General features: G+C 47.2%; 1 protein-coding gene and 2 long non-coding RNA genes across 5 annotated transcripts in view; 1 reads left to right on the plus strand and 2 right to left on the minus strand.

The window, feature by feature from the left end:
• Positions 1–20,458, minus strand: part of PSMF1 (proteasome inhibitor subunit 1) — a 48,264-nt gene extending 27,806 nt beyond the window's left edge. Inside the window, exons 1-4 of one of the 3 annotated variants that reach the window (XM_029915950.1) lie at positions 20,435–20,458; positions 20,185–20,328; positions 13,367–13,519; positions 11,074–11,156 (exon numbers count right to left, since the gene is read on the minus strand). In XM_029915950.1, coding sequence (XP_029771810.1) covers positions 11,074–11,156; positions 13,367–13,519; positions 20,185–20,313 — 365 coding nt within the window. In that variant the 5' untranslated portion in view covers positions 20,314–20,328; positions 20,435–20,458. Of the gene's footprint in view, positions 1–11,073; positions 11,157–13,366; positions 13,520–20,184; positions 20,329–20,434 lie in introns of those variants that run through there. The other 2 variants (XM_029915952.1, XM_029915951.1) reach the window with 2 other exon arrangements.
• Positions 202–20,785, plus strand: LOC115273068. Its single transcript, XR_003900646.1, has 5 exons — positions 202–356; positions 2,252–2,369; positions 11,844–11,983; positions 17,974–18,076; positions 19,999–20,785. It is a non-coding gene; the product is annotated as an uncharacterized LOC115273068 (long non-coding RNA).
• On the minus strand, positions 7,317–10,866 carry LOC115273069. The gene is made up of 2 exons (XR_003900647.1): positions 10,610–10,866; positions 7,317–7,599 (listed from the first exon to the last, which is right to left on the minus strand). It is a non-coding gene; the product is annotated as an uncharacterized LOC115273069 (long non-coding RNA).
• Positions 20,786–23,587: the final 2,802 nt, after the last annotated feature.

Genomic DNA, 23,587 nt, shown 5'->3' on the forward strand with positions numbered 1-23,587 from the left:
CCGAGATGTGGGCCTAAGCTTCCTAGGCATCTGAGTTGCCCCTCTTCATTTACCACCCCATTAGAAAGGCGAGGGTGTGAGGGCACAGGGTCTGCACGGGCTACTCCTCTATGCCTGCCCCGCCCGACTCTCAGCCTCATTGTGTGTTCATCACATGTCACGGGCAGGTCACAGAGAGCCAGTGCTCCCTGGGGAGGATGAACCAGGTTCCTGGCCCAGGTAGGGAGGGCTTTAGGGGCACAAGGTCCAGGTCTGTCAGTGACTCAGGGGCCCCAGAAGGCTGCGCTGGGTCTCTTTTCTCTGCCCATGCCAGACAAGAAGTGTAACCTGTCGCTGAGGTGCTGAGGCAGGCAGAGGTAACGAATGGGCAATGCTCCAGAATTCCTAAAACTGCGGGGTTTTAAAATGGGCCGTATGCTGGAATAAAAAACAAATCTTACAAATTTTAAAACACTGAAATCATGAAGAGTATGTTCTCTGACCATATAGATTCATACTAGACACCAAAAAAGAAGCAATATATTTCTAGATAATTCACAAAGAGGAAGACATGAAAAAAAACTACAAAGCACTTAATAAAAATAAAAATACAACCTATTAGGGGTGGCTGGGCAGCTCCATTGGTTAAATGTCCTACTCTTGATTTTGCTCTGGTCATGATCTCAGGGTTTGTGAGATTGAGCCTCATGTTGGGCTCCACACTGACAGCGTAGAACCTGCTTGGGATTCTCTCTCTCTCTCTCTCTCTCTCTCTCTCTCTCTCTCTGCTTGGGATTCTCTCTCTCTCTCTCTCTCTCTCTCTCTGCTCCTTCCCCACTTGTGTGTGTACTTGCTGTCTCTCAAAATAAATAAGCTTAAAAAAAACTTCTTAGCAGTAAATACTTACATTTGAAAAGAGGAAAGAAATCAATCACAATTCTGACCTAAGATTGTAGAAAAAAGCAAATTAAGCCTGAAGCAAGCTGAAGTAAGGAAATAATAAGAATAAAAAGCAATGAAAGAAAAAACAGGAAAATGATAGAGAAAAATCAATAAAAAAAACTAGTTCATCCAAAAAAATGAGTAGAATTGACAAATTTCTAGCAAATTTGGCAAACACAGAAAGAGAGAAGACACAAATCACCAATACTGAGAATGACAGGGGCTATTACAACACATCTGATCCGCTGAAAGGATCAGAAGAGAACCAAAAACAACCTCAACAACTCAGAGCAGACCAATTCTTCAAAAACCACAATCTAACAACTCCACCAAAACAAAACAGGTAATCTACATAGCTCCATTCTAGTAACAAAATTCATGCTTAAGCACCCAAAACAAATCTCCAGACCCAGATGATTTCAGTGGAGAATGCCATCAAGCATTTAAAAAAGGATTAACACCAATTTACAGTTATTTCCAGAAAACAGAAGATGAAGAAATATTTCCCAACTCATTTTATAAGGCCAGTATTGCCTCATTTCAAAGCCAGACAAGAGAGTACACAAAACAAAAACTATAGACCTGTATTTCCCATGAATTGGGAGGCACAAATGCTCAACAAAGTACTAACAAGCTGAATTAAAACTATATAAAATGAATTATACACCACAGGATTTACTGTTGGTATGCAAGGATGGTTCAGTATGCACAAACCCCTACCATATTAGAAAGCTACGAAAAATCGCATGATCCTATCAATTGATGCAGAAAATGCATTTGGCAAAATCCAACTAAATCCATACATCATAAAAACTCTCAACAAACTAGGAAAAGAGAGGAACCTCTTGAGCTCCATAAAAAGTACCTATGGGGCGCCTGGTGGTTCAGTCAGTTAAGTATGAGACTTTGGCTCAGGTCTTGATCTCATAGTTCACGAGTTCAAGCTCCACATGGCTCTGTGCTGACAGCTCAGAGCTGGGAGTCTGCTTCAGCTTCTGTGTTTCCCTCTCTCTCTGCCCCTCCCCCACCCGCATTTTGTCTCTCTCTCTCTCTCTGGGCCTCTCCCCTGCTCACGCTCTCTCTCTCAAAAATAAACATTAAAAAAGTTTTTCTAAATACCTATAAAACCTACAGTTAACAATATACTTAATGATGAAAAGACTTGAGTTGATTGGAGGAGATTTCTGAAGCTGAATGGTGGGGAGGGGAGAGACCGAGGGAGGGAGGGAACAAGAGCTAAGCTAGGACTTTCTTCCCTGGTTTGGTTGACTGGAATGGGAATCGAGGTAAAAAAAAGTCTTACAAATTAAGTTTCTCTTTTACTGGGAAGCCACGGAAGAGGCAAATATGGACTGCATTCCTGAATGGATATACACCGACAGGTACAGATCCCGAGGTGGTATGTTCTCTGGACCTTCAATACTGCGTTCTGGGAGAAGGCTGGCCATGTGAGTGTTGTCATAGTGATGTAACAACTAATATTTACTGAGCATTGACTCTGTGGCAGGTACTAAGTCCTTCATACACATTAACTAAGTGAGTTTTTAGAACTATTTATGGCAGATCTGGTAAACGTAGCTAGAATTTGAATAAAAAAAGAATAATTAAAGACTGAATACTTTGCCTCTAAGACTGGGAACGTGGCAAGGAAGTTCTTTCTCACCACTCTTAAATAACATATTGCAAGAAGGTGATAAATAAACAAGAAAAAGGAAAGAGAAAGCAACAGATGAAAAAGCAAATAATAAAACTGCCCCACCTGCAGATGACACGACAGTCCATCTTGACGTTACCAAGAAATCTACAAAAAACTCCAAGAACATGGAGTTCAGCAAGGTAAATGCATATAAATATGACCAATATTCAAAAATAAACTGTATTTCTCTACACTAATAAGAAATACTTGAAAATCAAACTAAGAGTAGAACACCATTTACAATCACCCCTCTCCTCCAGAAAAGAAGTAGCAAAAGCATGATTAAGATCTATGTGCTGAAAATTACAAAATGATGAAAGAAATCAAGACCTAATGAATGGTAAAAATGTTGATTTTCCTCATTATAGGTTTAATGCAACTCCTATCAAAATGCCAGCAAGATTTTATAGACATAGACAAGCTTATTCTACAGTCTACACAGAAAGGCACAGACTCTAGAGTAGCTAAGACTATCGTGACAAGAAAAAGTAGGTGAGAAAAATCATTCTGCTCAACATCCAGGTCTACTATGTACCTACATTAATCAAAACTGCAGGATATTGGCAGAGGGACACACACACAAAGATCGATGAGAAAAAACAGAAAGCCCCAAAACAGACCCACATAAACAGAGACAACCGCTTCTCGAAAAAACTATAAAAGCAATCCAATGAAGGAAGAACAAATGGCATTGGAGCAACTGGACATCCACAAGCAAGAAAATGAACCCTCATCTAAAGTTCATATCTTACAAAAATTAACTTAAAACAGACCACAGACTTAACTATAAAACATAAAAATATAAAATGTTTAGGAAAAAAACATAGAAGGGGCGCCTGGGTGGCTTAGTCAGTTGAGCATCGAACTTCAGATCAGGTCATGATCTCACATTTGTGGGTTCGAGGCCCGTGTTGGGCTCTGCACTGACAGCTCAGAGCCTGGATCCTGCTTCGGATTCTGCGTCTCTCTCTCTCTCTCTCTCTCTCTCTCTCTCTCTGCTTCTTCCCTACTTGCGATCTGTCTCCCTCTGTCTCTCAAAAAACATAAATAAAACATTAAAAAATTTAAAAAACAAATAAATGCTATTGCTTATTATGAAATCATTAAAAAAAAATAGGAGAAAATCTTGGGGGAGCCAGAGCTAGACGAAGCATTTTTTTTTTTTTAATTTTTTTAATGTTTTTATTTATTTTTGAGAGAGAGAGAGAGAGAGAGAGAGACAGCGTGAGCAGGGGAGGGTCAGAGAGAGAAGGAGTCACAGGATCTGAAGACAGGCTCCAGGCTCTGAGCTAGCGGTCAGCACAGAGCCTGACGCGGGGCTCAAACCCACGAACTGTGAGATCATGACCTGAGCCGAAGTCGGACGCTTAACCGACTGAGCCACCCAGGCGCCCTAGGCAAAGCATTCTTAACACCAAAAGCATGATCCATAAAATTGACAGAATAAGTATTATTAAAATTAAAAACGTCTGTTAAGAGAACGAAGAAACAAACTACAGGCTGGTAGAAAACATTTATAAGCCATCATCTCAGAAAGGACTTGCATCGAAAAATATAAAACCTCTCAAATGAGCAACAATAAAAGAAACAAACAAAAAAACAACCAATCCAAACAAAAAGTGGCAGAAAGACACGAGCAGACATTTGGCCAAAGATGACACACATATGGGCAGATGCACATGAAAGATGCTCATCGTTAGCCATTAGGGAAACACAGACTAAAACTGCAATGAGGTATCACTACATATAAAAATGTCCAAAATGAAAAAGAGTGACAACACCAGATGCTGGTGAAGATGCAGAGAAACCGTACTCCACACGGGCAGTGAACATGTAAAATGGTACCAACACTGTAGAAAATCATTTGGCAGTTTCCTAAAAAATTAGACCTGCAACAACCACGTGCCCGGGAGCATTCTTCACAGAGCAGGGAGAATGGTGTCCACACGGAGGTACATGAACATCCACAGTACCTTCGTCCGCACTAGCAAACCAATGCAAACAGCCAGAGTCCCTCCGAGGAGGGCATGGTCATGCAAGCCGGTGCCCACACACACAGTGCAGTGCGCTCAGCATTACAGAGGACCAGGCCCGTAATGCGTGCAACAGCTCGGACGGATGCCAAGAGCACTGTGCTGACCGAGAACAGCCACCCCGAAAGCTTACATGCTGTATGATTTCATGCGGATACCATTTTCATTAGAAAGGGAGAATAAATGGTGGTTGGCACGGGGTTAGGGATGGGGAGACAGCAGGGGTGGCTACAAAAGGGCATCAAAAGGGATCCTTATGGTGACAGAAAGGCTCTGTATCATTGTATCAGTGTCGACATCCTGGCTAGAATATCTGGTAAGGTTTCGTGCAATGTGATCACTGAGATAAAATGTATAAAGGATAGAAAAAAATGTACTATGTCTTACAACTGCATTTAGGACTGTAATCATCTCAAAATAAAAGGTTTGATATTTATAACCAGAAGATGAACAGAGAATATTAAACTAGACCAGCAATTTCGAGTTTTCTCTCGCACAGAAGGGGGCCCAAGGAGAGCAAGAGAGAAAGCCAAGTGGGTGGGACCCACGGACCTTCATTTCCTACCCCTACCCTTTCTATCAGAGCAATTTGACTTCAACTAGTTTGATATGTCAATCCTAAGGAACACTACGCTTGAAGGAAGAGTTCCGGGGTTCAAAACCCTAACACCCACAGTGGCTTGGAAGAGCTACGGGCCTACGGTCTCTACATCCCTATGAAGATCAGGTTTTTGCTCAGGACGCAGAACTGTGAGACCCTTGCTGCTTCCCTGACCAAGATGCGTGGAAGGGGTAAATCTAAACCCTCTTTCCTTTTGACTGCATCAGCCGCGTGTGACAGCCGGGGCCTGTGCCCCCTCGCCTCCCCGCGCCCCCGTTGCAGGTGTGTGTAATTACCTGCAGAGCTCAGGTCGGATTTAAAACCTGCCAAGCACCGAAGGAGTTCTGCACAATCTATAAGCCTCAGGAGCACTGCCATTTTGGTTGCAGCGAAAAACAGCCTGTGGCCTGTCGTCCTGAAGGAGCGGGAGGGGAAGAGGCGTGGCAGTAAGGACCAGCTTCACACTCCTTAGCAGATCAGAGTATGCTCACCAAGGGGCACAAGGTCCCACCCAGAGTGGACAAGACATGCCATGAAGACCAATGAGGAGGGCCTGGTGGGGAAGGTGACTACAAGCAGGCACTTTGGTGTCACCGGCAGGAAGACAGAGCAAAGAGGGAGGGCCTCAGCTGAAGACGCAGATCCATACTCCAGCTCGCAGAGCCTCAGTTTCCATGGAGATGATTCCCGGTGATCAGATCTCCCCCTCAGCATGTCTGAGAGCTGCTGCACCCAGCACTGAACTCTGTGCCGACACCGTCTGTTCTCACAACACCGTGAGTAGTACTGTTGGTCGCTCATTGCAAAGTAATCAAAAAACAAAACAAAATAGTCCCCCAGCACGAAGCCCCAACAACAAAAAAGCATTCAGAAAAAAGAAATGGAGACTTGGTCACCTTTTCCCTCAGCACTGCTCAGGGCTGAGTGCTGCAATGAGGGCATGCAGCCTCGTACGGTCCCCGGGTTCCTCCACCTTCTCCCACCTTAGAATTCTGGAATGAAGAATCAAGAGAACGACTCTCTGTCCTTCCCTGACCCACGTTAGGGGTGTGAGGAGCACGGAGCAGGTGGCACCTTGAACAGCAGCTGTGGGCCAGCTGCGCTTCACTCTTCCACGCCACCATCCACCAGATGCGAAACAGCCCCCGGCCCTGCCCCCAAGGAGAGCACAGCCAGCGGGGAGGACTCTGACCAGAGAGCACTGCTGGAAAGGGTGTTTTGAAAGCTCAGAGGTGGCGGGGGCAGGAGAGGCTGCTCTGCGGAACCGAAGCTTCAATGGCAACTGAAGAAGAGCAGCAGTTGGCTGCGTGAGGAGCTGGGGACAGCGCTGCAGGCACGGGGAAGAGCTCTGCAGAGGGGACAGCAAGCAGGGTGTGGGGACCGAGGCACCGGAACAAGGGGGAAGTGGTCCGGGACAGGGGTTAGGCTTTAGGCCCCATCAAGGATTTTGTTCTTTATTCTAAGGGTTTCAGGTATCTTTCAGATTAACAAGAATTTTTAATTGTGAGAAAATACATACGAAGTTTAGCATCGGAACCATTTTAAGCATACAGTCCAGTGGTGCAGTCACCACCACTATCCTCTTCAGAACACTTCATCTTGAAAAGCTTGGTCCCCATTAAACAAGAACTCCCCATTCACCACTTTCCCAGCGCCTGGCATCCACTACTTGACTCCGTCTCTGCGAATCTACTGTAGGTGCCTCATCTAAGGGGAAATCACACAGGGTTTGTCTGCCCGTGAGCGGCTTATACTGCTCAGCATAACACCCTCAAGGTTATTCCATCCTGAAGCAGGTGGCAAGGTTTCCTTCCCTCCCGAAGCTGAACAGATGCAGGCACTGGCCGCCCTGCACACATGCACTACACTGCTCATCCACGCGTCTGTTCTAGGTGCCCTCGGAGGCCTACATGGCTTCCGCCTGCTGCTGCTCTCGCAGTGCTTCCCTGAGCGTGTGTGTACAAACAGCTATTCTGCACCCTGATCTCGACGGTATTGGCTCTACCCAGAAGCACAACTGCTGCGTTGTATGGTGATCTAATTTTGCGAGGAACCACAACACTGCTTTCCACAGTGGCTGCACCATTTATTATTTCCACCGACACTGCACAAGGGTTCCGATCTCTCCACATCCTGGCCAACACTTGTTATTTTCTGGGTTGTTTTTTTGTTTTTTGTTTTGATAGTAGCCATCTTAATATGAGTGAAGTGGTATCGCTGAAGGATTTCAAGCAAGGGTTTTAACCAGGATCGTATTATCTCTGTTCTAAAAAGGCTGGTCTGACTCTTGGGAAATCGACTGACAGGCGGTGAGCAGAACAGCAGTAGGGGATCTCCTCACGTAAAGGCTGCAGGGAAGAGGGGCAGAGACAATGATGGAGGCAGGGGGTGTGGAAGTCTGAGAGGAGTGGGGTGGGTTAGATATAATAAAATACAAAAAAGGGGCGCCTGCGGGGCTCAGTCAGTTAAGCTTCCAACTTTGGCTCAAGTCATGATCTCGAGGTTCATGAGAGCCTGTATTGGGCTCTGTGCTGACAGCTTGGAGCCTGGAGCTGCTTCGGATCAAGGTCTGTCTCTCTCTCTCTCTCTCAAAAATAAACAAACATTAAAAAAAATACAACAGGGTTTCTAGGCAGCTCTGGGGACTGTGGATCTACAGTGATGCTGGGCTTCCTCCAGCCAAGGAGGCTGATGAGGATGGCAACGAAGTCCCTAACATGGAAAAAGTGTAAATAATTGGGCCTAACTATGTATCAGACAATGTCATTACACTCATGGAAAAAGAAGCATATATCTAAGTACATTTTGAACATAATACTCTGACTATAACATCCTCAGTGGGACACAGATGAAGGACAAAAAAAATTGGAAAGACATTACATTTGATCTGTTTTTCATTGGTATTGATGTAGCAGCTCAGAAATCATGTGTGTCCTTTCGGATCAAACAAATGAGTAAATACGCTGCTGCTGTTGGAAATCAGGGTCCACACCACAGAAGGAGATCCAGGTATGGAAAAGAGAGGAAGAATCCCTTGGTGTTAAGATGAAAAATGAAAGCATAGGTTTAAAGTTTAAGAAAAGACTTTACGGAAAGAGCTTCCAAGCTCTATTCGTCTATAGGGCCTGGATGCAATGATACTCTTGTATTAACGAGCACATTCAAGGCCCAGATTTTAGTTTTTATTTATTTTTTAAAATGCTTTTTAAAAAATTTTTTTAATTTTTTATTTTTGAGAGAAACAGAGCATGAGCAGGGGAGGTACAGGGAGAGAGGGAGACATAGAATCCAAAGTAGGCTCCAGGCTCTGAGCTGTCAGCACAGAGCCCAAAATGGGGCTTGAACTCACAGACTGCGAGCTCGTGACCTGAGCCAAACACTTAACGGACTGAGCCACCCAGGTGCCCCTAGATTATGGTTTTTAAATATGATTCCCTACTCACAGAAATCATGGCTCCTTAGAAAACCAGCTGATTTCGGGGCGCCTGGGTGGCTCAGTTGGTTCAGCATCTGACTTCGGCTCAGGTCAGATCTCACATTCGTGGGTTTGAGCCCCGCATCAGGCTCTGTGCTGACAGCTAGCTCAGAGCCTGGAGCCTGCTTCCGGTTCTGTGTCTCCTTCTCTCTCTGGCCCTCCCCCTCTCATGCTCTGTTTCTCTTTGTATCAAAAATAAACAAAACATTAAAAAAATAAAAAAAAAAAAGAAAACCAGCTGATTTCAAGGCAGGGGCAAGGAAATTATAAGAGGAGGCTGGAATATGTTGTTGTGCCAGAAAGTATGAAATACTCCAAGAATGATGGGGAAATGTCACAAGGACAAAGAGGCAGCTTACAGGGTTCCCAGTGACCAACTCTGGAACAACATTAAGCATCCTAAGAATGATAGAAATGGGCCATAACTCAGAATAAAAAAGAATCCATTAGCTCTACACTGGTATTTAAAAGAATAAAAATAAAGGGGACAGGGAGAAAACTCTATTTTAGAAAAACTGCAGATAACGTGTAGAAAGAATGATTAGAACAGAAAGTTACTGTCTTACAAACATCACTGTAAGAACTGACTCAGGCGAGAATCATCGATAGGTGCCCAAACTACCAGGTAAAAGACCATTAGGAAGCAGAATACTGTGGCCTGCCGGCCTAATCCCGCACATCACTTACTAAACACAAAGGAAAACGGACGCCTTCACTATAGAGAGAGCTGGCAGACACTGTCCTAACCAAGTCACCAAAGTGGACCAAGTCAACAAGATGGACGTCTGTGCCTGAGGTAAAACCCTGAGAGCACAGCCTCATCTACACAGTGCTCTTGTCAAAAATGTTCAGCCGGAATCAAATGAGGAGGAAATAACTTAATAAAGCCAATCACATGGAAAAAATCTGATCATGCTACACGACAACTGACCCCGAGTCTTCAAAAATACCAAAGCCATGGAAAATAAACATCTAGGAAACTGTTCTGGATTAAAAGTAATTAAAGAACCATGAAAATAACTGCAATATGTGATGCTTGGCTGGGTAAGAAAAAACCCTCAAACCAAGAAGCCAAAAGACTCGTTAAAAAGGATACTGCCGGCGTGACCGCAGCATTTTCAACAGACTGCACGGTAAATGGCAGTTGCTGACCCACGCCACGTTTCCGGAGTGTGTGAGCCGTATTAAGGTTACCGAGCAGGTGCCCTGGTAGGAGTGAGCAGGTACTGCTTGAGCTTAGGGCTGAAGGCTCACAAAGTGTGGAAATAATTCTCAGGCGGTTCAAGAGCACAACAGCACACAGGAAAACTAAGCAAATATGGCAAAATATTAAAAACTGGTAAATATAGATGATAGGTATGTGAGCGTCCATTGTAATATTTTTGCAAACCATCTTTTCTGGGGGGTAGCAAATTTTAAAATAATATGTCCAGAGAACGAGAAAATAAGCCAGACTGGGAGAAAATATCTGCAGAACACACACATGATAAAAGAGTGTACCCAAAATACACAAAGAACTCTTGAACCTCAACAGTAAGAGAAGAGACCCAATTAAAAAACGGGCCAAAGACGTGAGCGAACACCTCGCCAAAGGCGACCTGCGGACAGCAGACATGCACATGAGAAGGAGCCCGGCGCCACACTTCGCGTTTGGGAACCGGAGACTAAAACAAGACGCCACCACACACCTGTCAGCACTGCCACATCCGCAGACCCACCACCACCAAATGCTTCCAAGGACGCGGAGCAACAGAGATTCCCACACACATGCCGGTGGGAACGCGAAACGTCCTCCGGCATTCCCAGTGGTGAACCTGAACGGAAACGCCGGAGCCTGCTGAGGCTGTGTACTGATGCAGGTTCTTCCGCTGTCACAAACGTACACTCTGTGGCAGGATGCTGGCAGAGGAGGCGGCCGTGTGGGGGTGGCCCGAGGGGGAGGTGTTCATGGCAAACTCTCTGCACTTGCTGTTCGATCCTGCTGTGAACCTCAAGCTGCTCTCAAAAATAAAGTCTATTCAAAAGAAAACAAAGTTGGAAGTGGAGATCCAGGGAGGCACACCTTTTCTCCGGAGCCTCTTCTGACTGAGCCCACTAGCCTGACCCCACGCTCCCGAGGCCAAGGTCGCACTTGTGGACTCTTGATTACATCACTTTACTTCACATGGCATTTCCCATGTGAATTTTCTCTTAAAATACATTAAGCGCAGAAAAGAGAACTGAGAAGTGACTGTGCCCAGGAGACAAAGATCATTCCATGAACCTTTCCTGACTCTCTGGTCCTCTCCACCCTATCCCATTGTTTCGCTCTTCTTTTCCCCAGGGAAAAGCCATCACTTAGAAGTACCTGTGGAAGTCACTCAGGTGTTGTGAATCGATATAATCATCCACGTTCAGTGTCAAATCTGATACCTGCTGTGAGCCACATTCCTAGAAAAATGAAAACAGAAAACGAAAGCCTGGGGATATTTCGGGGCTAATGGGTGGGATGGTAGAGAACAACAATTACTCAATTTATAAAGAAATATACACAAACAAAGAAACACATCGGGAACGTCTGTAATACGTGAAATACCCTTCCAATGCTTGGGGGCTTCTCTCGTTAAGGAATACTGCCTTTCTAAGTCAGAGCCCAAAAAACCTGCTTCCCAGGCTCTTTTGTAGCTTGGGCACAGGCATGTGACGGACATGCCAAATGGATGCACATCTCTGGCCTGGACGCTGGCGACACAGAAAAGCCAGGCCCAGGCACCTTGCTAGAGGGGAGGAGCAGAGGCGCCGGTGGCTCATGAAATGGTGCCCGGTGCCTGCAGCATTGGCTGGCACCCCTGCCTGGGGCGGCAGCAGTGGTTTCTATGGCCTGGTTTTCAGGGACTGTCTTGAAAGGCTGGCCTTGAACCTGTTTCTCTAACCTTTCCAGTAATTCAACGAGCTATTCCACTTCTTTTAATACACCCAATCTGTTTAAACGAACCTAAGGGAATTTGGTTGACTGTAACTAAGAACTCTGTCTGATACAAGATCTAAATGTTCATCCAAACAGGAAGGGATACATTATGGTTATTACAGACTACCTGGTAGTTAAAGTGAATAAAATGTATCTACACACATTCCCAGGGAAAGACCTCCAAAATACAAGAGTGAGAAAAGCCAGGCACAGTGTGATTCAGACTGCACGAGACGAGACTTTCGTCTGAGCCCATGAGCCCACGGGGACCGCCAGGACGAACGCAACAAGAGAGCTCACGGCCCCTGTGGTACGTACGGTCCAGGGGCAGAATACAAACATTAAAACAAAGGATAAATAAGTACCTAATTACAAACTGGGGTAGGTACCAGGCAAAGAATAAATGATGAGAGGCATAATTTAGATTTTCCTGGCAGGTGAGAGCAGGTAGTCAGGAGAGCACTTTTTGAGGAAGTGAAAAATAGGAGGGAGTTAGCAGGCGCTAAGAGGAGAGAGGAGGGTGCGTGTCAGGTGGCCCACACTGGAGGGGAAGAGTTTTCCACCCCTGGAAGTAAGAAATGTAAGGACCCCAGGAGAGCAGGGAGCTAGGCTTATTGAAAGAATTAAAAGTAGCCCTCTGGAAATACAAATCAAAACCACACTGAGATACAAACTCATGCCAGTCAGAGTGGCTTTAAAAAGAGTACATCAGGAGACTATAGATGCTGGCGAGGGTGCGGAGAGACGGGCACCCTCCTACACTGTTGGGGGGAATGTAAACTGGTGCAGCCGCTCTGGAAAACAGTGTGGAGGGTCCTCAAAAAACTATCAGTAGAATTCCCCTATGACCTTGCAATAGACTGCTAGGGATTTATCCAAGGGATACAGAAGTGCTGATGCATAGGGGCACATGTACCCCTATGTTCATAGCGGCACTTTCAACAATAGCCAAATCATGGAAAGAGCCTAAATGTCCATCACTTGATGAATGGATCAAGAAGATGTGGTTTATATATACAATGGAGTATTACATGGCAATGAGGAAGAATGAAATCTGGCCATTTGTAGGAAAGTCGATGGACCTCGAGGGTGTCATGCAAAGTGAAGTAAGTCAGGCAGAGAAGGACAGATACCATATGTTTTCACTCATAGGTCTAACAGGAGAAACTTAACAGAGGACCATGGGGGAGGGCAAGGGAAAAAAATAGTTGGAGAGAGGGAGGGAGGCAAACCATGAGAGACTCTTGAATACTGAGAACAAACTGAGGGCTGATGGGGGTGGGGGAGAGGGGAAGGGGGTTGATGGGCGTGGAGGAGGGTACTTGTTGGGATGAGCACTGGGTGTTATATGGAAACCAACTTTGACAATAATTTATAAAAGGAAAAAAAAGTAGCCCCTGGGCCTACAATAAGTGTTTTCCTCCTGGGCTGTCACTGAAAGGATGTACCCTAACTTCCATAATCATTCCCCAATGATGGAAAAGTCCCTCCCTTGATCATACGAGATGGTAAACATCTTTGGGCACAAAGTTTTCTATATTGAGGTTTCTTGCCTCAGTTCCAAAAGGAGAATCACTGGGCAGAGACCTCGCGGACATTTGAGGCCTGTCATCTGCACCGTGAAAGGGGCCACACAAAGGAAATCACAAGGTCTGCTCCCACCACCAGATGCCAACCTGTCCCCGAGACTCACCAGCACATTGATTATCATGCTGTTTTCCACGGTGACAGCCTTCACGAGGAGCTTTCTGGACCCATCCTTAGATTCATAGCGGAGGACATATAGGTCTTTATTGCTGTTCCATTCGGCTGGCAGTAGTTCTGATTTCTTGTCATTGGGACCCGGCTGAGAAGACACCAGGGTTGAGAGGAGGGAGATCACGACCTCAGAACAGAGAGCTGTGAACACGGACTTTGCAGATAATCTAGTCCCACTCCCTCATTTCATAATTAAGGACATGGAGGTCAAGAGAAATAACAGTCCAAGTTAGAGGTCTGGGGCCTATTATCTCTGGACTCCTGCTCTCATGCTCCCTGCGCTGTAGCAGACTGCCTTTATGACACAGTACTGGACCCTGGACAGAATCTGCAGCCTTGGGTTTACTAGGTATGTCCTTTCCACCTTCCTCCCAAGAATAAGGCCAATCTCCTGAAGGCATACTATGAAATTCTAAGGGAGTATTTTTCAAAGTTCAGAACCTGGACTGCCTGCAACAGGACCACTAAAATCTTAACTGAAAATAAAGATTCTAGTGTAGTCTCCTCCAGGCGATTACAGTGGTTTAACAAAAATTATGAACAATTTTCATACACATGCAAAATGCAGCTTATACATTACAAGATAAAACGTTATCAAGTGGCCACCTACGTTATGTGCCGCTACCGCCAAAGCCTTGAGTAGGGTAGTTGCTATGGACTGCTCTCCTCCCCACTTCTGGGAATCCCTACCCTGCGTCCTAAAAATTCCGCTGCTTTTCCTTCTAGTTGTATTACTACACATACAACCCTAAAAATACGTTGCTTTCAATGCTTTTGAATTTATACAAATGGCAACACCTTTATTGCTCCATTTGATAGTGTTTTTTGAGATTTATCTGGGTCAAAGTGTCTAACCACATGCAATCCATGACACGGCAGCCCACTGCCTGACAGTTCACAGCGACACGCGGCGTGCTGCTGCGGGGGCCTGCCGCATACGGGTTAGCTGTTCTAAACGATGCTGCTGTGGACACTTGGGCACACGTGTGCTCGTACACAGGGGAATGAACTTCTATAGTGCACGTGTGGGAAAAGAACTTTTAATTTCTAAGATAAAGTCAAACTGTTTTCCAAGAGGTGCTGACTGACACTTCCACCAACAACACAGGAGTTCGGGTAGTCCTGTGCGGTCAGCAACACTGTCACTGTCCAATTTAAACATTTTTGCCAACCTGGTGCATGTAGAAACGTATCACTGTGAGTTGTGATGTCTTCTTTTTCTTTTTAAATAGTCCTAGGATTTTCTTTTTACATATTAAAGTTTGAGAAATGGTTTTTAAGCTATTTTTTTTTAAGATTAAGCTTTCTTTTTTCCTTTTTTTTTTCTAAGTTCATTCATTTTTGAGACAAAGAGAGCACAAGCAGGAGAGCAGCGGGGAGAGAGAGAGAGAGGGAGACAGAGAATCCTAGGTGGGCTCCGCACTGTCAGCACAGAGCCCAACGTGAGGCTCTACCTCATGAGTTGTGAGATCATGACCTGAGCCGAAATCAAGAGTCAGATGCCTAACCAACTGAGGCACCCAGGTGCCCCTAAGCCTTTTTTTTTTTAATGTTTATTTTGAGACGGAGAGTGCTCACTCATATGCATATGTCCAAGCAGTGGGAAGAGGCAGAGAGAGAGAGAGAGAGAGAGAGAGAGAGAGAGAGAGAGAGAGAGAGAATCCCAAGCAGATCCCACACTCAAGTGCAGAGCCCAACCTGGATCTCGATCTCAGAAACTGTGAAAGCATGACCTGAGCCAAAATCAAGAGCCAGACACTTAACCAAACTGAGCCACCCAGGTGCCCCTAAACTATTTCTACAGTAAAAAGTAACAGAGTAATTTACAGGTGGGGGAAGATTTCTTGAGATCCACAAAAGAGAAAAAGTGCTGTCTTTGGGACTGTTCCAAATTGAAAGCTTCTGTTCAACAACAGACACTCCCAACACTAGCAGGCAGCCACCGGCCAGGACGGGCATCTGCCATGGCTACAAATGAAAAGGGGTTAATAACCAGCACATTAAGGGAAAGCCTGGAAAATGAGCAACAAAAATTGGGAACCCACTTGAAAACATGGCAAAAAGTATGAACAAGCAAAAGAGCAGGTAACAGGCCATAAAGGGTTGTTAAAACCTTTACTGGCATCCAGCGCAGCACAGGTGGAAATAGTGAGATTCCCGGTCACAACCATCAGACTGGTATCCATTTTTTTTTTTCTGCTGGGTGTTCATGTGGGTGTGCGGAGAATGGGAACCTTCAGACATTGCTGGTGGCCCTGAACACTCCTACGACCCCTCCAGAAAGCAATCTGGCAGTGTTTGGTGTGATTAGGTAGGCTGATACCCTCTGACCCCAACCCTCTCTTCCTGGAAGAAACCTCGTGCACAAAAGCACAGGGGACATGATGAGGGGTTTCCATCACAACCTCGTCATGAGCACCAACACGGAGGTGAAATGAAAAGACAGGCTCACAGCGGAGTGCTATACAGGAGTTACAAGAAACAAACTAGATCAAACTGTAGCCACATATAGATAGAAGTCAAAAATATAACTTAAACTTTTCTTAAAATTTAGAAAAAATGAGATTTACAGCCAGGTATCATTCATGCAGAAAAATTTTAAAACACAAAAGCAAGCTGTATACTTCTTTCATGGATACTTGTTTATATGGCTAAACACGAGTGAGTGGACTGGGAAGCTCTGTGCTCAGGAGAATATGGGAGAAGCTGGACCAAAGATGAACACCAGCAGCAAAGCACAAAGGCGGGCACCGCAGCCCTCACACACACCAAGGACAACGGCAGGTCAGGGGCTGAGAATCGTGGGCCTCTCCTCTCTGGTCACCCTTGGTGCTCAAGAATCCAATCGGGGAAGTGGTCCCAAATACAATTCAAGATGTTGCAACAGGCATGGTTTAAAAGCTGGCTGGATGACAAGGAAACTCACAGGCCTGAAGCAAAGAAATGAAAGTGACAAGAAACAAAAGTGAAACGAATCAAACCAGCCCACTAAGTGAGAAAGAGAAACAATTCTCCACGTCCAAGTCCAAAGGGGTACATTTCCTGTAACAGGTTTAGTGCAGTGGATTTAAGGTTTACTTTGGAAGCCAAGAATTTGACAAAGTGCCTCGCCTCTGTTCTGTCAGAGAGAGGTCTCTGAATTTACATTTATATCCTTATCCTCCACATTTGGCATTTAATCCACCAGAATTCTTCCTTGGTGTATAGGTAATTCAGTAGGCTCACTCTCCCACAGACTCTGGCTTCTAGGGCAAGAGGGAATCCTGGGGTCACATGAGGCTGACGCCTCTCTCCGCCGGGGAACTGATGGTCCCAGCCCAAAGGCTGCCCTGATAATCAGAAAAACAGGTGGGACCAAGAGGGACTGGCCCCGGTGATATAAGGCCAAACCTGACATTCAACAGTCTTCTAGGCACTGACATCAGTATCAGGCCCCCCAGAAAGCCGAAGCTGGGAAGGAGCCAAAGTGCATGGTTGTGCAGTTTAACGCCCTCAGGTAAAAAATTTAAGGGCTGACAGGGGCTGAGAAGCGCCTAAGGTCACAGTTAAGTCAGGTGCATGGCTGGGATTGGCCTTCAGAGCTCCCGGTTGGTTGGTCTATGGCTGGAGATTTCCCCCAGCCAGGTCCACTAGACTGGCCCCAAGAAAGTAGACAGTTGTCCACTTAGGCAAAATCCTAAGCCTTCTTCAGTGACCATGAGTTCATCCCAGTGTCTCCAGGCTAAAATACACCCAAAGAAATGCAAACAGATCTCTTTGGTCAAAATCTTTAGATTCCTCTAAGAGGAAACAGGATTCTCTGACTTCTATCAAGGACCACCTCTAACCCCTTGCTACCTAACCCACCTGACACCTCTGTAGAGCTCTTAGGAGGAGTGGTACTCACTTCCAGAAAGTACTCCAAATTCAAACAGTGAATTTTTATGGAAGCCAATGGCCTCATTGCTCCTTAACCAAGTTTCACACATACAATTTCCCTGAACAAGAGGAGATAAACCCAAAGAGAAAAGCAGACAGTTTAACTTTTTGACTGCCGATACACTGTATGATCAAGCACACACTTTCGGGACCTTCCTCTCTCTTATCACCCTCACAAGGGTGGGGAGCAGCAGGTGGCTGGAGGAGCAACGTAAACATCCTCTGAGCACTCGAAGGACGCCTCTCTGCAGGGGTCCCACACTGGTGGACGTTGACTCAGCAGAGGCCAGAGAAGGTTAAGTGCAAGCTGAGCTTCAGCGGCACTTGTGAGAGTGGGCACAGAAGCAGACACACACCAGTGAGCAGGACAAACTCCCCACAGGGCACGCATGACTTAGCACTGGGGTTGGGGGGGTATGGACAGCGGGCAGTGCTTTTCACAACCCTCATCCCGCACTCTCCCTGGCCTTCCTAAGACATGTGGGGCTGGCAGTTTTCTGGCTGTATGAACTCAAGACGTGGCACCATGAACAGAGTGGACTTAGATGGACCTTTAGGATCAGTCAAGGACCTTTTCTGTTTTTTAAACCAGCATTAAAATGAGATCCTATTCTTTCTTCACAGTTCACCTGAAAATTCAGCAAGGGGATGATGCCAAAGAAGGCAAAGACCTATAGGAACTGATGTCCCTAAGCTGTCGAAGCAACTCAGACAGAGCTGTGGATGGGTGTGTGAAGGGATGGGTGAGGGGAGCAGATCTGCAGTGTTGATAAGCCCCTGAGAAATGGGGAGAAGAGAAGGGAGTCGCACAGGCCCTCTGTAACAAGTTCCTGTCCTAGGGGGAACAGATTCTGACTGTCAGGCCAGAAGCAGCGAGCTAGGTGTGAACAAGGTGAGGTCCCTGAGGAATGGCAGAGAGCAGGGCAGACCTGTAGAGCTGAAGGACAGGGCAAGTGGTTGGGGGAACAGATGGCCCACAGAGGAGCCCGAAGGACAGGACCAGACCCAATAAGTGCTCCTTCCATCTGCTCTCCAATCCCCCTGCACTTGGCAACATCCTACACAGCAGCTGCTTGGACTTCCCAGGCCACGCTGAGATGACATGACTGGGCAAGTGTAAGAGCCACTCAAGATCAGGAAGGTGAAGTGAGGCAAGTGAGGAAACAGTTTCTCTTAGGGACAACACAGTTTCTCTTGGGGACACTATGCACCGGAGGGGGGGGGGGAGGCTGGCACTTGGGGGCGCCATCTCTCTACCTGGTCCCAAGGCCTGAAATGCTGAAAGGCAAGGAAGTGAAGTGTACGATGGACAGAAAGGCCAAGAACAGAGCTGCCTGGGAGGAAAACACGGTGTCTGTCTCCAAGTGTGTGTGTGAGGCTGCCCCTTCTTTTCCAGCCTCATGTCCAAGTATGTGTGAGCCTGGAAGGCGGAAGGGATGGGGGATGCTAAGTGTGTATCTGGGTTCCCTGGGAGATACCTGAAGTCTAGGAGGAAAAAAAAAGCCATACACCTGTGACAGTTCTGACTCCCGGTGGGGGTATGACGCGTGAGACAGGGTAGTGGTCTTGCTCACTGCTCTTTCTAAAGGACAGTGGAGTGGGGCCGCTGGGAGTGGAAGCGGGTGCCTGGTTCTCAGTGCTCAGGGTGTGCAAACTGTATTTAAGGAGGGATCCCTAGAGCTCTGTCAGGACAGGAAAACCTGAGATGCGGGATGCGTGTCTGAGAAACTAAGGAGGAGGGAGTTTGAGAACTGAAGTCGTCAGATATGAGAAGGTGAAAAATCCCACCATAGGAGAAGCAAGGGGTGAGGTACCCTGCTCCCCAGAGCTGATGTGGGTTCTGAGGGTGAGAAGAATGTGACAGCAAGGGGCAGGCTTGGAATCCTACGCATATGGGGGTGTGTGTGGCTGGGAGGATATCTTCTCTGACCAAGCAGAAGAGAACTGAAGGGGCAGAAAGGGGGCCAGGAAGTGCTCACAGGAAGCTCAGGTGCAGGATGACTGGAGGATGAGAGCCACAGGGAAGGGGAAGAAGGCGAACCAAGATCCCAGCAAAGAATTATGTAGCAGCTTGGGCTCAGCAATCCTGGGGCTCTGTGGGCGTGAGGGCAACGCCCCCAGCTCCCAGAGGCAAAGCCCGGGAGCAGGAGCGGCTGACCCTGGAGGGCAGCTGTGGAGGAGGTAATCTTACCTGACCCTCAGATGCAGGGTGCAGGTGTGTACCCGTGTGTCTATCGGGGCCACGTGGGAGTGGGGGCTGTTTCCCAGAACTTGAGCTAGGGACGACAGCGGTGAGCGGACTGCACACGGCCCTTCGGTAAAAGGATAAGGGTGTGTGTGCTCTCTGGGCCCTGCTGAGAAGTGTGGAAAGGGTCCCCGATTGGGGCTGAGTCGTAGATCAAATCCCACCCCTATAAATGTGCTTGAACTCAGATACCTGGTGGAGACCCAAGCGCAATATTGAGAACAGCCCCCTTCCCCACCCTTGCCGCTACGTAGGAAGGAGCGCGGCGGAGCTCAGGCAGGTGAGGGCAGTTCTGGGGAGCTCCGCCCCTGTCTCGGTGTCAGGTCTACCCGATCCCGGCCTAGGAGACTGCCAGGCTGTGCTGAAGCGAGCTTCTGTCCTTGCGTTTCCAAATCACGTTCTAGCTGTGCTGTGGCTGCAGAGGAGCTCCCAGACCCGCTGACTATACCGAAGGTTCCAGGAGGCCCAGGGCCCAGAATCCGGCGGGGAGGGGAGCACCAGGCGTTCTGGACCAGAGCTCTGGTCCTTGGATCCGGGCAGAAGACACCTCACCACCACCACCCCAGCCCTGCGCTGCCTCTCTGGAGTACCTGGTCGCCGACACCCAAGCCGTAGTAGCCGTGCGTCACCACCTCCCAGTGCAGGAAACAGATGAGCGCGTCCTGCCCGCAAGTGATGGCCGGCGCCGCCGACGCGAACAGTACCTCCAAGCCCGCCATGGGCTCCCTCGGCTTCTGCAGGCGGAGGAAGGAAGGGAGAGTGAGTGTCGTGAGCGGACTCGGCCCTCAGAGCGCTGAGGGGTCCGCTCTGCTCCTCTGCCCGCCCAGGCCTAGTGCCGACCTGCCGCCAAAATGGAGCCGCCCCGGGGGCGGAACAGAGCCGCCGGAAGTGACAACAAGCGCCTGCCCAGTTCCCGAGTGCTCCGACTGGAAACTCGAGCCCAGTGCTTGAACGTTCCGCTACGCAGCTCGCAGGCGGGGCGGAGCGGGGCGGGGCGCGGCCCTTTAGAGCTCTTGTCTCCTTTCACCAGGTGGCTGGAGAGACCCACCCTCACAGGATCCTAGGTGAGGTCTTCCAGGAGAGGCTACCTTGTTCTAGGCCACAGATTTCCCATCCTCAGAATGCTGGTGGAGAAAGAGTTTATGAAATATGGCTAAAATACATGAATAATAATAGTTGGCACTTGGGAAATGCTTGCTACCTGCTACGTTATTCTAATGCCTTACGTGTCTTCATTAATTTAATCCTCATGACCCAGTCCTGTATACTTGGTATTAACGGCAGCCCTGTTTTACAGAGGGGTGAATTTGGCCGACATGACCCAGCCAGCCAATGAGTGGCAGAGATGGTACTGGAACCTAGCAGTCTGGCTCCCCAGATAAAGTTTATTAAATGTTTATTGGGTGCTGGATCCTGTGCCAAAACTTCTACATCACCCTCTGGACAACTTTGCGAGGCACGTTCCAGTATCATCCCCGTTTTGCAGATGACAAAACCAACTCAGGGAACTGAAGCTACTTTCTCCAAGAAGACGTAGTTGCGTCTCAGTGATTTTTACCACCTATTGTTTCTTCAACAAGATTCTCGAAATCCACTTACTGTTTCTTCTCAAATAAATTCAGTTTTCCCATTCCAGTCAGCACCCTATAGCAAGCCCCCATCACCTCTCACTTCGGTGTCTGCATCAACCTCTTAAAGTCCATTTCCATCTCCCTAACATCCGTTCTACACTCTGCAACTAGAGATTTTAGGACACGTGAAATCACATTCTTCCTCTGCTTAAAACTCTCCCAGGGCTCCTAACACACTCAGGGAAAGTCATGTCCTCCCTATGGTCTCCAGAAACCTGCATATGGTTTGCGCACCCCCCACCCCTTACCTCTGTCTAATATCATCCCTTTCAACTCTCCTCTCCTCCCCTGCACTCTTGGCTGCAATAACTTTGGCTTCCATCCTCTCATGCCCACATCCGATTCAAAAGCAAAGCTAGTCAACCTTACCCTCAAAATGTATTCTGAATCTGACCACTTCCTACCACCTCCATGGTCTCCACTCTGGTCTGATTTTCCAGCATCTCATATTTGGACTACTGCAGTTGCTTCCTAACCAGATTCTTTCTTCCACGTGTTCTGTTCTCCGGGGCTTTGCATGTACTGCTCTTTCTGCCTGGAATGCTCTTTCCCCAAACATCTGCATGGTTTGCTCCTTCATTTTAAGTGACTCCCTCTCTCACCTCCTACTGACCTCAGTAGATGGCTTCCCTGATGCTACATCCAAAATAACCTCTTCTGTTTTTTTAAGTTTATTTATTTTGAGAGAGAGAGCTGGAGAATGCATATATGCATGCGAGTGAGGGAAGGGCGGAGAGAAAAGGAGATAGAGAACTCCAAGCAGGCTGTGCATTGTTAGTGCTGAGCACAATTCCATGAACCATGAGATCATGACCCAAGCCAGAATCTAGAGTCGGACACTTAACAGACTGCACAACCCAGGCACCCCACCTCTTCTTTTCTTTAATCCCTTCCTTACCCTGCTTTCTTTCCTGCAAAGCGTTAATTATAACCTGACCTTAGGTATTTCTTTGTTTGCTTGTTTATTTAATGACTGTCTTCCCACTAGACCGTGAAAAGGGAGCAGAGATAATATCTGTCCTGTGCACAGGTATGCCTGAGTGCCTTCCTGGCTCAATATATACTTATTGAATGAATGAATGCTCAGTGAATAAATTCTTTTTTTAAATGTTTATTTATTTTTGAGAGAGAGAGAGAGAGAGAGAGAGAGAGAGAGAGAGAGACAGAGTGCGAGCTGGGGAGGGGCAGAGAGAGAGGAAGACACAGAATCTGAAGCAGGCTCCAAGCTATCAGCACAGAGCTCGATGTGGGGCTTGAACTTATGAACCACAAGATCGTGACCTGAGCCAAAGTTGGACGCTCAACTGACTGAGCCACTCAGGTGCCCCAGTGAATGAATTCTTGATGTGGGCTCAACTTAATTGGGCCGGTCTCACCCTTCTGCCGTTCATCACTCACTTTGTTAGCTGGCCCCATGCCACTCCACATTTTTTTCTTCCTGGTGTTTCTCTGGGACACCCAGATTCTTGAACTTCACCTGCAGAGATTCTGGCTACGTGTCTGAGATAGAGTGCAGGTATCTTGGCCACACTGTGGGTGGTGTGCAAGCTAGCTGGTGGACTTCTGAGATCTACTGGCTGTGGCATAAAGCTGTTTCCTCTTTCCACTGAGAAGCTCTGCACTTTCCAAACCTCCCTGCTTTTGCTTGCTCTGTCTCTTCTGCTTTAAATGTCTTCCTGATTATTGAAAATCCCAGCCACTCATCCATTCCTTCATTCACTAAACCTCCATACACTGTGTTGCCATGGACGGTGATGCAGGCTGTGAACTGCACAAAGGTGCCCCAGAGGCAGCCCCGTTCCTAAGTGTCTACTGTCTGCCAGGCCCAGCTGAGCAAGCTGTAGTTCCTGCCACTAGGGGGAAGCTTACTGTCTGGTGATAAAACAAACAAATAAACAAAACAACCTCACAGACAAAGGTAACCCAATGTGAAGACCATCATGACATAGGGGCACTTGGAGGTCTGTGCAAGCCCAGAAGAGTCAATTTAATTGAGGCCAGGGGTCAGGGAGGGCTTCTTGGAGGAGGAAATACCCAACGACAGTGAACCATAATGGAAGACTGGGAAAGAACTGAGGAACAAAAGGTGTCCCAGTAAAAGGGACAAAGCATGGAGATGTGAAAAGCAGGTCCTACTGGGTTTTTGTGGAATCAATGCTGCCTCCTGAGTGAGGCCTTCCCTCATCCCCTCTGCCCACAATCAATTTCTCTGTCCTCAGCGCATTTGGCATGAGTGGAGTGCCAAGGAGTGGGTATGGGACAACAAGAGCCATCAGCCTCATGGAGGAGGAGAATTTATCATTGAAACTTATTATAATGGGCGGTTTATAGTGATAATAAAAAGCAGACTGGCTTTTGGTCA

The sequence above is a fragment of the Suricata suricatta genome, chromosome 12, assembly GCF_006229205.1.
Source record: "Suricata suricatta isolate VVHF042 chromosome 12, meerkat_22Aug2017_6uvM2_HiC, whole genome shotgun sequence".
In the NCBI taxonomy this organism is placed as follows: domain Eukaryota; kingdom Metazoa; phylum Chordata; class Mammalia; order Carnivora; family Herpestidae; genus Suricata; species Suricata suricatta.